General features: G+C 41.6%; 1 protein-coding gene across 6 annotated transcripts in view; it reads left to right on the forward strand.

The window, feature by feature from the left end:
- Positions 1-14,734, forward strand: part of LOC137982073 (uncharacterized) — a 38,191-nt gene that overhangs the window by 21,416 nt on the left and 2,041 nt on the right. For 4 of the 6 annotated variants that reach the window (XM_068829106.1, XM_068829104.1, XM_068829107.1 and 1 more), the window contains 4 exons: positions 1,953-2,405; positions 4,684-5,130; positions 11,100-11,435; positions 14,572-14,628. In XM_068829106.1, coding sequence (XP_068685207.1) covers positions 1,953-2,405; positions 4,684-5,130; positions 11,100-11,435; positions 14,572-14,628 — 1,293 coding nt within the window. Of the gene's footprint in view, positions 1-1,952; positions 2,406-4,683; positions 5,131-11,099; positions 11,436-12,762; positions 14,509-14,571; positions 14,629-14,734 lie in introns of those variants that run through there. The other 2 variants (XM_068829108.1, XM_068829109.1) reach the window with 2 other exon arrangements.

A 14,734-nucleotide genomic window follows, 5' to 3' on the forward strand; every position in this document is an offset into this window, starting at 1 on the left:
AAAGATGTTCTATGTAAACTAGCTGGGGTATGGCTGCCTCGATGAGCACTAAACTTGAACCCTCGTGACACTGGTCACATTGGCATACATGAATGAATGGTTTAACATAATATGTGCGGACATTTTGCTCATTGCTCGTATTTCCCTTCGCCCCTCGAGGCTCGGAAATACTACTACGCGACTTACAAAATATCTGCGCGTGTTATATGTTAAACCATTCTATAAGGTGTATGTACATGGGAACTAAAGTAACCCAGTTTTGAACTTAAAACAGTAGAAGTATTTTGACGCTTCCCCTGAAAAGTGTGTGAATTGTTCCCTAATACCCTGGTCGGAGGTTTTTCTTGAGCCGCAAAGTGGTGAGAAGGGAATAACCTGTGGTTACCTTGGACTTGAATCTCACTTTCATGCAGTCGCCAGCTGTCAAACGCTTCAAATTGATAATGGCAACTTAGTAATCACGCGTCTCCTTACCAATCAAAGGAACTAATCATTTTGGTTTGTGTGTTTGTAAAAATATCAACGAATTCGATCCTGAGGGTCAGATCCTGACCCTGGCGACTGCATGAAAGTGAGATTCAAGTCCAAGGTAACCAGAGGTTTTTCTCTTCTCGCGGTATCGCGACTTGTCTTCGCTGGTTCGCAGCTCTCTCGTGGCTCAAGAAAACCTGTGGGACCAGGGTAATTCCCTAAGGGTTCCCTCATCAATGATGAGAAAAATTCCTTGCCTTGCCCCTGACGTCATTTGCGGCCATGTTGGTGTTCTGAACAATAGCGAAAAAGTGACATTTTGCTTTTGTTTTGAAGACGAACATGGCCGTCTAATCACGTGAGTGCAAACCAAGGATACATTAAAGCTTAATATCATCGCAGTTGAGCAGCAACTCAAGCAGTTGTGAGGAAAATGTTCAAAAAGAAAATTTGGACTTAAACGGGGCCTGCTTGAGTTGTTGCTTAACTGTGGTGCCTACTAATTAAAGATATTTTTACCCGGTGTGTGATTATGCAGGAAATGTAGATCTTAAAAAATGTTATTTAAATCCAAAAAAAAGAAATTGGGGTTAACCACGCATTTTTCAAAGATAATTTATGGATAATATTTGTAAAAAGCCTTAAAATACAAAGCAATGTATGGCCTTCTTTCTCAAATTGAAGCTTAAGTATCTCTCACAAATGCATGGTTACCCCCAATTTTCTTTTTGGATCAGTACCAAGAGTACTTACTAAGACCTAATTTCTCCGGATAGTTTTAAACCGCGCAAAAATATCCCTGTATTAGTAAGCATCGGCGATAGAAAATCCTAGTATCTGGAGATGCGCAGAACGTATGCGCAATAACAATAGTAAACACCGTCCTTAACTGCGGTGGCTCAAGAAAAACCTGTGGGACCAGGGTAATTCCCTAAGGGTTCCCTCATCAATGATGAGAAAAATTCCTTGCCTTGCCCCTGACGTCATTTGCGGCCATGTTGGTGTTCTGAACAATAGCGAAAAAGTGACATTTTGCTTTTGTTTTGAAGACGAACATGGCCGTCTAATCACGTGAGTGCAAGCCAAGGAGGATACATTAAAGCTGAATATCATCGCAGTTGAGCAGCAACTCAAGCAGTTGTGAGGAAAACCTTCAATAAGAAAATTTGGAGTTAAACGGGGCCTGTTTGAGTCGTTGCTTAACTGCGGTGATCTTCAACTTTCCATGTATTTCAATTTCCGCAGTTGAAATACATTATGATCATTTCTCGTCCTACATAAAGGAATCCAGGTGGCCCTAGTGGGTCCCAGATCCACAGTCGTGGATTTCGGATTCCAAATTCATGGGTTCCACCGAAACTGATCCTGTATTCCATACAGTGGATTCCGGATTCCACGCTCTGGATTCCGGATTGTAAACCCTCGCATTTGCTGGATTCCGGAGTCCTTCACATTGGGCGACATTTCATTTATTTTTTCAGTTCTCCCAGCGGAGCTGTTGGAAACCGTGTCTTATGTTCCTCTTGGTCAGAACAAAACTCTGCCGTGCGATGCTTTTAGGGAAGCACTCATATTTGAGGGGGGTCAACTTCGCGTCGTCCACTGGTTCAGGTGGATCCCTTTACGTCGCGGCTTGTGTGTCTGTGTACCTGGGAGCAACTGTTCGTGTGAAAGTGGGAAGAAGTGTACAAGGGCATGTCTACAAGTGGACTCGCAAGCAAGTTTTTTGTTAGTAGCATCGATGCACGAAGATGGCCACGTGCATATGAAGGAACACTGGTGGAAACCTTTCAGCATCTCAAGAGATGACGGCGGGCTGTATATTGATAAGGTGCACCCTGGCCTTACCCAGAAATACATGTGTGTCGTCCAGATTCGAAGTAAAATAGAGCCATTCACGAGCATTGTAACCTTAAGGCTTGCAGGAGAAAATGGTAAGTTTTGAGCCAAAAACTCGCAATCAAAGCCAATTTACATGGGAACCAGGAGAGCAATTTTTTGGTGCGATTTCGAAGCGACACTGTTGAGATTGTCTATTTCGCAAAAATCGATGCTGAAAATTGAACATACATAGGCCAACTGTCCCCACAAAGACAAGCTATCGTGATTAATTAAAAAATGGACCTTAAACCAAAAACACAAGGGGAGGATATCTGTTGAAAAGGATTCCTTTTCTCATTTAAATGTGGCAATCAGTGGAACAAAAGAACTCTTTGTTTTTAGTTTGCAAACGAGGGAGCTTAAGTTAAGCAAGTAACGTTTTTGAGGTCTTTTGAGCCACGAACGGCAACGGAAGTAAACTATTTTCCGAATGAACTCGTATTTGATGATTTTCACGTTAAGATTACCGGTATATGGTTTCCATCTGTGCTCAAAAACATTGCGGACTTAAGCTCCCTATGTAACAATAGCCAGGTGACGTCAACGATATCTTCGCCATGGAATTCGAAAATTGATTGGGTGAAGTTGAATGCAACTAGAACTGACTAAACGCGTGTTTGCTCATGCTACGTCTGGGACCTTTGTCTACTCAGATATGTCCAGGTATGTCTAATTAACGTAACGAAGTGGACAAAAACGAGTGAGAGCCTCATACTTTTTCTCTATGCTGTCGGCCAATTTTTTTTGCAAAATGTGTCACTTTAAGGGAATTCTCCAGCTTCAACAGGAATTCTGCAATCATTGGCTACAAGAACATTTCAGTTTCGGTGCCGGAATGGAAAACAACCTCTCTACTAGTCAAGAGATATTGAATTGTATATTGTGCAATGTGTAATGGTGCAAAGCGTCAACTAAGAAAAACCTCTTTGATCTTTCCAAGTAGACCATTTTACAACTCTGTGCTCAGTTAGAAGGCGTTTGAATAAAAGTGAGACTGGAGTTAACCTTGCTTTGACACAAACCTCATTGCTTTTCTTGAGCCGCCAAGCCACGAGAAGGGAAAAACCTCTGGTTACCTTGGACTTGAATCTCACTTTCATGCAGTCGCCAGCTGTCAAACGCTTCAAATTGATAATGGCAACTTAGTAATCACGCGTCTCCTTACCAATCAAAGGAACTAATCATTTTGGTTTGTGTGTTTGTAAAAATATCAACGAATTCGATCCTGAGGGTCAGATCCTGACCCTGGCGACTGCATGAAAGTGAGATTCAAGTCCAAGGTAACCAGAGGTTTTTCTCTTCTCGCGGTATCGCGACTTGTCTTCGCTGGTTCGCAGCTCTCTCGTGGCTCAAGAAAAACCTGTGGGACCAGGGTAATTCCCTAAGGGTTCCCTCATCAATGATGAGAAAAATTCCTTGCCTTGCCCCTGACGTCATTTGCGGCCATGTTGGTGTTCTGAACAATAGCGAAAAAGTGACATTTTGCTTTTGTTTTGAAGACGAACATGGCCGTCTAATCACGTGAGTGCAAACCAAGGATACATTAAAGCTTAATATCATCGCAGTTGAGCAGCAACTCAAGCAGTTGTGAGGAAAATGTTCAAAAAGAAAATTTGGACTTAAACGGGGCCTGCTTGAGTTGTTGCTTAACTGTGGTGCCTACTAATTAAAGATATTTTTACCCGGTGTGTGATTATGCAGGAAATGTAGATCTTAAAAAATGTTATTTAAATCCAAAAAAAAAGAAATTGGGGTTAACCACGCATTTTTCAAAGATAATTTATGGATAATATTTGTAAAAAGCCTTAAAATACAAAGCAATGTATGGCCTTCTTTCTCAAATTGAAGCTTAAGTATGTCTCACAAATGCATGGTTACCCCCAATTTTCTTTTTGGATCAGTACCAAGAGTACTTACTAAGACCTAATTTCTCCGGATAGTTTTAAACCGCGCAAAAATATCCCTGTATTAGTAAGCATCGGCGATAGAAAATCCTAGTATCTGGAGATGCGCAGAACGTATGCGCAATAACAATAGTAAACACCGTCCTTAACTGCGGTGATCTTCAACTTTCCATGTATTTCAATTTCCGCAGTTGAAATACATTATGATCATTTCTCGTCCTACATAAAGGAATCCAGGTGGCCCTAGTGGATCCCAGATCCCGAGTCGTGGATTCCGGATTTCAAACCCATGGGTTCCACCGAAACTGATCCTGTATTCCATACAGTGGATTCCGGATTCCACGCTCTGGATTCCTGATTGTAAACCCTCGCATTTGCTGGATTCCTGAGTCCTTCACATTGGACGACATTTCATTTATTTTTTCAGGTCTCCCAGAGGAGCCGTGGAGAACCTTGTTTTATGTTCCTCTTGGTCAGAGCAAAACTCTGCCGTGCGCTGCTTTTAGTGAAGCACTCAAGTGTGAGGGGGGTCAATTTCGCGCTGTCTACTGGTTCATGTGGAGACGTGCACCTCACGGCGTGTGTGTCTGTGCACCTGGGAACGACTGTTCGTGTGAAAGTGGGAAGAAGTGTACAACGGCATGTGTAGATGTGGACTTGGAAACAGATTTTTTGTTATTAGCATCGATGGATGAAGATGGGAGACAGACGGTAGACAGGTGGAAACCTTTCAGCATCTCAATACTTAACGGCGGGCTGTTTATTCCTAAGGTGAACCCTGCCCTTGCCCAGAAATTCATGTGTGTCGTCAAGGTTCGAAGTACAATAGAGCCATTGACTAGCACTGTATCCCTAAGGCTTGAAGAAGAAAAAGGTAAGTTTTGAGCCAAAAACTCGCAATCAAAGCCAATTTATATAGGAACGAGGAGAGCAATTTTTTGGTGTGATTTCGAAGCGACACTGTTGAGATTGTCTATTTCGCAAAAATCGATGCTGAAAATTGAACATACATAGGCCAACTGTCCTGTTCAGGGTGGTTTAGTGGTCATCAACCGTGCCTCCCACCTCTGTGACCCAGGTTCAACTCTGGCCTCGGGTCGTATGTGGGCTGAGTTTCAGTCGATCTCAATCTGACTCCGAGGGTTTTTCTCCGGGTACTCCGGTTTTCCTCCCTCCTCAAAATCGACTCCCGGCCTATTCCATCAGGCTGTGGTGCTGTGCTCCGAGGTCATACATGGGTCGTGTTCAGGGGCCGAGCGCCTAGCCGACAGCACAGCTCCTTCGGCCCGACCTCGTTGAGCTGCGCCCTAAGTAATTTAGTCTCCGACTGCGAGAAAGGGCGATTAGCAGATCACATATTATTATTATTATATTATTATTATTGTTGTTTACAATGCGCTTTCACACAAACCTCATTTCTTTTCTTATGTAAATCATTTTGTAATGCTAAGGAGTTTCTGTTTACATAAGAAAAGCAGTGAGGTTTGCATCAAAGCAAGGTCAACTCCAGTGTTTCGGAACTGTTTTTTCCGACAATAAACTCACAGATTAATTCAAGCTCGCCATGTGCTCTTCCAAAAACTTTTGAACCGATTCCCAGTCCCTATACCGAGCGCGTGCTAGAGACAGCTGACTAATCGTACAACGAACGCTTACAACGAGTGCTTTCAACGAGTTTAAAAACAAGAAAGTTATAATTTGCACAACTAGAATCTCGACAGCCTCACTTTTATTCAAAGGCCTGAAATCTTTAGTCCGTTTTGATTCACGTTCGTAAGGAGCAAGCTCCCAAGAAGGTGTTTTATGCACGGACCTTCACTACCGCACCGAAAAATACTAACACCTATTAAAATGGTCTTCGACGACATTTTTATAATCAAGTCGCGTCGCTTTGCTCGTCTTGCAGCGGTTATGCCACAGCCGCTTGACATTTCATGACCTATGACGTGACCATCGTAAAAGGGTTTACAATTTCACCGGAAGTAAGCCCGTTTTTCAGCCCAAGCACGAATTTTTTTGTTTGCTTGATTGCTCAGAAGACGCTAATGCAAGTCGGATATCACTTGGGTTCTTGTTTTTTAAAAGTATTGTAACGCATGAATAAATGACAACAAGTAGCGTTTTGCATTTCTCTCCCGCTTTCTGCCCTCGTAGAACTCCCGCATCCCGCCCTTTCCTCTCCTGACTAAGAACTTCTAGAATCTGGAACGCTCTCCCCCTGCAGTTAAGATATGACCATGTAACTCTAAACCAATTTAAATCTCTGCTCTCCTCATACTACAAAGATGCACTTATCTCGCGCTTCGATGTTGAGGACCCTAGAACCTGGAAATCTGTCTGCTTAAAATGTAATACGCCACGCAAGCTTTCAGAGCCTATTTCGTGTTTTTATTAGTTTTCTATATTTTACTATTTTATTCGAGTGTTTAGAACTTTGTTAATCTTGGGCCCACAGTAATTGGCGTCAGCTGTTGTGGTCACCCTGCCTTACCCAGTTTTTGTTTTTTTGTTTTTGTTTACGTCGTCATGTTTTGTTAGTAGGGAGCTTACGAAACGAGGACGACGACGGCTACGAGGACTTCATTTAAAAATACAAGTTCGCGTTATTCATATCACTACAAAACTGTTTCATGTCGTTTCGCGTTAAAAATTGGTAGTGACTGTCGGGGAATTAAACTAGTATGAGTGGGTTGGAGGCGTAGAGAGAGAACTGAAAATTCATCGTCATGTGCTAACGTCCTCCACAGAACCTTGAATTTGGTCATTTCACGTCGTCATTTGGGAGATGACGGCAAAGAAATGTACCAAAATGTAAAACGCACGTGCAGAGCCATTGTTTTTGCTCACTAAACATATTGTTTTGTAGCGTCGTCGTTGCCGTCGGCGTCGTCGTTTCGTAAGCTCCCTAGTAGTTAATTTAGAAGGCGAAGTTTAATAAATAAATAAATAAATAAATCCTTTCTCTGGGCAATGAAAGTTTGTCCAAGCTCGGAGTTAATTCGACATTAATCTCATTTATGAAGACAAATAATCATCGTTTAAAAACGATACAGTTATGCTGCCCTTAAGAAACGGCAAAATTTGCAGCACAAAAGTTGAGGATTTAGAAAAATCAATGGGAAGCTCCTACGCAGCAAGTTTCGAATAAGCTTGTCTTGTTTTCCAGTCGGAAGAATCGCTTCCAGAAAGTTTGGATTTCAGCACACTGAATCGCCCCAGAATAGCTAGTTACAGCCCATTTCCAACTCAAGATGAGCGAACTATTCACGTTCCTTTTGCACCGTTTCCTTCCTCACTGTTATTATCACCGCCGAAAAAGCGAGCGGAATAAACGGTACAATCTATTTTCACCAATCCGTGTTCTCAAAAGAATTCACTAAGGTAAGTGACCAATGAGAAACCATTATACATTTTCTTGCAAAAGGCGTGACGTCACGGAAAACAATTTAGGCCAGCTTTTCGTAGAGATTCCCTCTTCCCGTTTTTCTTTCGGTTGTAGGGTACGGCTACACGTAGGCTACATGACCGACCTTTAGATGGTCAAACCTAATCTTATTTAATTGTGGCCTGGTGCCGACTAGAATGATCTCTGTTTTATCTGAATTCAGCTTTAGCTTACCCAGCTTCATCCAGGCATCAATACTATTGATGCACTTCTCCAGTGCATACACAGCTTGCAGATTTAGGCCTCCTTGAGACACCAGGGACTTTAAGCAAATCGCTTCGGCTGGCGCTAATACGGCTGCCGGAAGTAAATTTCTCCCAAAATGAAACACTGCGCATGTACGTCGGTTGCATCCAGCCGTAGTGTGAAGTAGCGATGTTTTGCCGTAGTGGCTACTAGGTCGGGTTTATTTCGCTTCTCTGGCCCTTTTCAACGGACATCTCGCCATTTTAAGAATTCTGTTGGATACTATATCCTTTAAAGTCAATTTAAGTTAAGGATTGTGTCAAGGTTGCCTCTCATAAGCTTGTAAATCCGTATTATGAACTTACGATAAGTTTTTGCAAAGGTGTTAGAATGGCGAAGTGAGTTCAGCACGCGGTTGTTTTTCTTCGGTTAAGTTTTCTTTGAGGATTTAGTGAAGATGTTTTATATCTGGATACTATACGATGCTATTTTGCTTCTTTGAGTATAGATACATGTGTCTTTTTCACTCGATATTCTTTGAGATATTTGTCTCTGAAATTGTATATTTCATCCATCAAATTGTTGTTATTGTACAAGGTGTATAGCATTTGCCTTTGCTCAGAAATAATCTGTTCGTCCTAGCACGGCGAACAACGGCCATCGTCCTTTCAGCGAAGCCATTTGAAGGTAAGAAACTAAATAAAAGAGATTTTAAACACCTTTAACCCATGTTTCCTTGTATTTTGCTTTGCTAACCTTAAAATTTAGCAGACCACCGAGACGTAGTCTCCCCAGACCTTTTCAGTCACGGCAGCCGTAGTAGCACCATCCGTAGTGAACTCCCTACCGATACGGTCATACGGATACAAACCACAATACTCACTATATTACCCGCGGTCATTTATATTGACTCAAGAACAACTTAAACCAAGCGGACATGGCATCAAACAAGTTTATTGAGGGCAAATCTACCGGAATTTGTCGAGTTTAAGAACGATATGTAGCTTTGAAATTAGATTTCAGCTTGTTTCATACTAGCGACATCACCGCATAACGAAATTAGGAAACACTTTAATCAGCTTTTCCTTTTGTCATTGCCTTTTTGCCGTTTACACAAGACGCACAAAGCATCAGTAAATAAGCCGCGTTATAACTCCTTCGTATCATGCCGCGAATCGAGTAATTTGGTCATGTGATTTTCAGGCGCCTTTTGGCAGGGTCATCACTTCTTTCCATCCCTCAAACTGACATTTCCCTTTTTATTCAACTTATACGACGTACAGTCTACTTTAGACTTCAAATCTACTTCAACGAAACAAAGATTTTAAACATGCTGAGAAGATTCACAATAGGCGAGGCAAAGAGTTGAACCCGGATCGATGGTTTCACCTTGCAGTTTCCCATATCCACTAGACTAACGAGACAACCTCCCGGAAAAACGAATTTTTTAGAGTATTGAAATAGTAGTACCCAGCAAAACAGTTGAAGGTTAACCGTCTTCAACGGGGTGTTTAGACCTAAATACTGTAGATCAGCGCGGCATAGCTTAGAAACGCTATTTCTTGTTGAACTAAAGCTGTAATTCTGCCTGTTTTCATTCTTTTTAGAGCGGTAAGCTTGTCAATATTAACATGGGATATTGCGTCGTGTAATTGTTACGAAATGCCTTATGTCAGTTGGAGGGATGGAAATTAGTGTTGACCTTTTGGCGGTGAGCAACAATTTACTCTCGCCCCATTTTGGCTCGGCTAAAACATTGAAACCTTTGTCCCATGGTGCTTTGAAACCCAACGTAGTTTCGAGTTGACTATGTTTTTGATATGTTGGTGCTTAAACCTAGGAGGGGACTTATGACCTATTGTTTTTGCACCAGTACTGTTTGTACCTTAATTAAGTAAATAAATAAAAAAATAAATGGTGTACCCTTTGATATCCTCATTTGTCCGGAATAATTTTTATTGAACGGTTTGCATGTGGCTGCATCCGGATTAAAGAAGCAACGTAGAGAAACGTCAAGTAAAAGATAATTTCAAAAAGGATGCGTTTGTATCTGATGTTGGTCACCGCTGTTTGTGTATTATTTCTGATCAACGTAGAGAAGTTTTTAAAATTGTTTTGTATCATATCTGAAATTCGTCTAAGGTGTATGTATGCTTTCTAGGACTTTGTTACAGAGAAAGATTGATGAAAGGACATTTATGACCAGGGAAAACGTATCGTAACCAATCGCTCGCGACATAAGGCCAATTTCTTTATGTAATACCACTTGGAATCGCTAAAGGAATTTTTATCTTTCATTTATTCATTATTCCGGTTTTTCTCTTGTGGTTGTTAGGGATGCTATACTCATGCATTTATGATTCCACTATTCCTCCATTTTACCATATTTGGTCAAGAGAACGCGCAAAATATGAGACGGTAATATACTGTAGTGTTCCTGTTTGACCGGTTCAGAACAGAGCGAATACTGACAGAACGGGAGTTTTTCAATAAAATAAATTGTTTTCAACGCGATGCAAAGCCAAAACACAAGAAACTGGCGTAATTCTGGAATCGCATTAGATCATATCCACATGTCTTTTGCGCTATATAAGTAATAAATTATTATTAATTATTATAATAAATCCCTTATTGAAAGGTTTCACATATAATACGCGCGAACATTTTGCTCGTTGTTCTTATTTTTCCTTAGCCTGTGTACAGCCGCCCGCTCTCCTCACCCCTCTCCGATGTTTTTAAGGAGAGCGGGCGGCTGTACAAACGCTAAGTGGCTCGGAAAAAATAATACACAGCTCGAAAAATATCTGCACTTGTTCATGATATGTTGAACCATTCAATAAGGTGTATGTACATGGGAACTAAAGTAACCCAGTTTTGACCTCACAACAGTAGAAATTGGTCATTTCTCGCCCTGTGTAAAAGAATCCAGGTGGCCCTACTGGATCCGGGTCCTGAGTCGTGGTTTCCCGGATTCCAAACTGACGGGTTCCACCGAAGTGGATCCTGGATTCCATCGAAATGCGTGGATTCTGGATTCCATACAATGGATTCCGGATTCCATCAACGACAAAGGAAGCGGAGAAGAGAGACCCTGAGAACGAGGTCGCGGATTCCAAAGCCTCACATTTGCTGGATTCTGGATTCCAGATTCCTTCACATCGGGTGACATTTCATTTACTGGTATTCTATCTTATCGTGTGATATATTTTCAGATCTCCCAACGGAGCCGTTGAAAACCTTTGTTCATGTTCGTCAAGGTCAGAAAGTAACTGTGTCGTGCCCTTCTTTTGATAAAGCACTCAAGTTGGGTCGTTTTAGCTTCCTCCAATGGTATGGGCTTGAAAGCTTTCAAACACAATGGACGTTTCTTGCCAGGATGAACGAAGATGGTAGCAGGTCTGTAGACGGAGACTGGTATAAAGGTTTCAACATCACGAGGGATGGTGGGCTGTATATTCACGAGTCGAAGCCTTTCCAGCAATTCAGGTGTACCGTCGAGCTTCGGAGTGGAAGAAACCCATTGACGAACTATGTAACTCTGAAGCTTGGTAAGTTTTGGGCCAAAAACTCCCAATAAAAGTCAATTTACATAGAAACTAGCAGAGCAATTTTTTGGTGCGATTTAGAAACGACACTATAGGGATTTTCTATTTCGCAAAAATCGATGCTGAAAATCGAACATACGCAGGCCAACTATCACAAAGGCTGGCTATCGTGATTGATTAAAAACTGGACCTTTAACGCAAAACACAAGGGGAGGATATCTGTTTGAAAGGATTATTTTTCTTACTTAAATGTGGCAATCGCTGGAACAAAAGAACCCTTTGTTTGGCACCCAATAATGCTTTTGTTGGCATATGAGGAAGCTTAAATTAAGCAAGAGACGTTTTTGAGCAACGAACGGCAACGGAAGTGAGCTGTTTTCCTAATAAAAACGTATTTGAAGATTACCACATTTAGATTGTATGGTTTCCGTCTGTGGCTTGAAAACCTCCCTCTATAAGAATAGCCAGGTGGTGTCAACGATATCTTCGCCATGGAATTCAAAATTGATTTGGTGAAGTTAAATGCAACTAGAAACTGAACACATGTTTACTAATGCCTCGTCTGTGAGCTTTGTCTACTGAGATGTGTCCAGAAATGCCCCTAATTAGATGCACACTCATTTCAATAGAGCGGTTTTCAATTGAGTGTCGAAAGTAATTAGCCAATTGCTTTGGTTTTGCATTACTTCACTCAATGATTGGTTCAAAGTTCTCGCACCATTTTTTCAACCAATCAGGGCCCGGTTGTTCAAAAGCCGATTAACGCTAATCCCAGATTAAAAATTAACCATGGACTTTATTTGTTTACTCCCAAATGCTGTTCAGCGCTGATATTCGACAAATCTTAACATTAGAAGAAGTCAATCTTGAAATTCAAAAGTACGCAAAAGGAACTTTCACCAAAAAGTTGAAAACATGAAACAAAGGTTTACACTAATCCTGGATTAAGTTAATCGGCTTTCGAACAACCGGGCCCTGAAGTGAAACCAAAACCAATCGTGGATTAAGCGTGCATATTTTCCCGCGCTTTGTGTCGGCTACGTGTAATTACTTCGAGTTTTGATTGGTTTACTGGATTGTCTTCGTCCTTTTTGATTGGCCAAAGAAATTACTTTGGTTTTCGTTTTACGACACTCATTTGAAACTCGCTCTAAGCGTCTATAAGTGTTTAGGCTCGAATAGCTTGTGCTAGTATAATTTTCCCGTTTTTTAAAATAGCGCTGCTAGCGTAATTCGCAAATCATGATAATTATCGGATCATTTTTGAGTTTTGACAGGTAGGTTGATTCTCATATCCCAATTATACGCTGACGTTGTTCTTTTGTTTTAGAGGCATTTGCAGTTTACTGAGCCCGGAAATGGGGCCTGGAACTAGGGGGCACGGGAACCGGAAGTCCCATGGCAAACCATGTCGGTCCCAATACCTCTCATAGGGAAGGCTACAAAATGGCGTCGGTTATGTCATTCGATTCGAGCAAAAACTTCTGTATGCAGCTCTCTCAAAAAAAGGATGTGTATAGCTTACAAGATTAAACGGTTTCTGATTGAAGAAAATGCATTTTTGCACTTATTTGCAATTTTTTAAAGAGCATAATTTTTTTAAAAAGTAGCATAATCTGGGAAAAACTAGCAAAATTTAGACAAAAATTGAGCACTGCTGAAAGCATAATGTGCTGCTTTTACTAGCACAAGCTATTCAAGCCTAGAAGTGCTCCCTAGCTCTTCTCCCCAACTTCAGCATCACTCCTGTCTCAGAATACACACAATTAGCGTCACAAAGTGTCCCCCAAATTCTGCTCCTCATGTGAAGGTAAACAGCTGCATTTACCCTAAGCTAAGAATAACGCAAAGCTTCACCCTTACCTTTTTGTCGGAAATAAGTAGCAAAGGCTTAGACTGAAAGGGACACTTCGTGTTGAATGTGAAAATTGGGCGTGCATCTAATTAGGTGCACGTATGGACATTAAACTTGCCGCACACGGTGAGGAAAGAGCTGAGCAAACTGCCTCACGAAGCGGTTTGCTCAGCCGTTTCCTCACGTGTGCGGGGACATTTTGGTGAGAGTCGAGCTGAGCTTGGTTTTATCAAGCATCCAATTAAAAAAAAAACATGGCGTACTCACGTGACTCCAGCCGTTCAAGGTGGTGTCGGAGGAAGAAATTCCGACGTCTCTGAAGTCACGTGAGAATGCCATATGCTTGATTGACCACGCACAACTCGATTCTCACGATGGCCGCACACAACGAGGAATTTACCTCGCGAGGCGAAAAATACCAAACATGTTTGATTTTATCCTCACGGCCTCGCGAGGCGAATTTCTCACCAAAATTTCCCCGCACACAGGAGGAACCAGCTGAGCAAACCGCCCTGCGAGGCAGTTTGCTCAGCTCTTTCCTTACCGTGTGTGGCGGGCTTAAGTGTGTCTAAGCAAGGTGTTGTGGTAAAGTGCTTCAAGAATTAATAAGTGAACAAAAAACGAGTGGAAGCCTCAGGCAGCGTTTACACGAACGCGGTTTCATTTATAACCGCATAGTTTCGACGGTTACTATTTTGGCGCGAAATTTGCATTGTTCAATTCAAAGTAGTGAATTTAGCATGTAGTGCAGCGCTGGCTTATACCTTCACGACTTTGATTTTCTGGCTGAAAACGGTTCCCTCATGAAACCGTGTCGATGTGAAACCGCTTTCGTGTAAACGCTGCCTCAGACTTGTTCTTTAGCTGTCGGCGAAGCTTATGGCAAAATGTATCACTTTCAGGGAATTTTCCAGCTTCAACAGGAATTCAGCAATCGTTTGCTACAAAAACATTTCTGTTTCGGTGCCGGAGTGGAAAAACCCTCTAATAATCAACAGATATTGAATTATGTATTGTGCAATTTGCAACGCTGCAAAGCGTCAACTTAGAAAAACTCTCTTTGACCCTTCCTAATAGACCATTTTATAGCTCTGTGCTCAGTTACAAGGCGTTTGAATAAAAGTGAGTCTGAAGTTACCTTGCTTTGATACAAACCTCATTGCTTTTCTTATGTGAATCATGCTGTTGGGCGTTATCAAAATCAAGCCCCTGGAAATGGTCTTAAAAATCAATGTCACATTGTCTAACTTTGATATTGTTCCACATTAAAAAATCGCACCACAGAGAAGCCAGAACAATCTGAGGCCGGAACTACTAGCGGATCCAAGAACCTTGGAAAAGGTACGTTAATGATATGTCCCGGCATTGTCTTAATTTACCGAGATATCTTTCTTTTTGAAAGTTATTTCTTGTCTGCTATTAGTTCGAAAGTTACCGAGATATGAAT

This window comes from Montipora foliosa, chromosome 13 (genome assembly GCF_036669935.1).
Source record: "Montipora foliosa isolate CH-2021 chromosome 13, ASM3666993v2, whole genome shotgun sequence".
Taxonomy (NCBI): Eukaryota; Metazoa; Cnidaria; class Anthozoa; order Scleractinia; family Acroporidae; genus Montipora; species Montipora foliosa.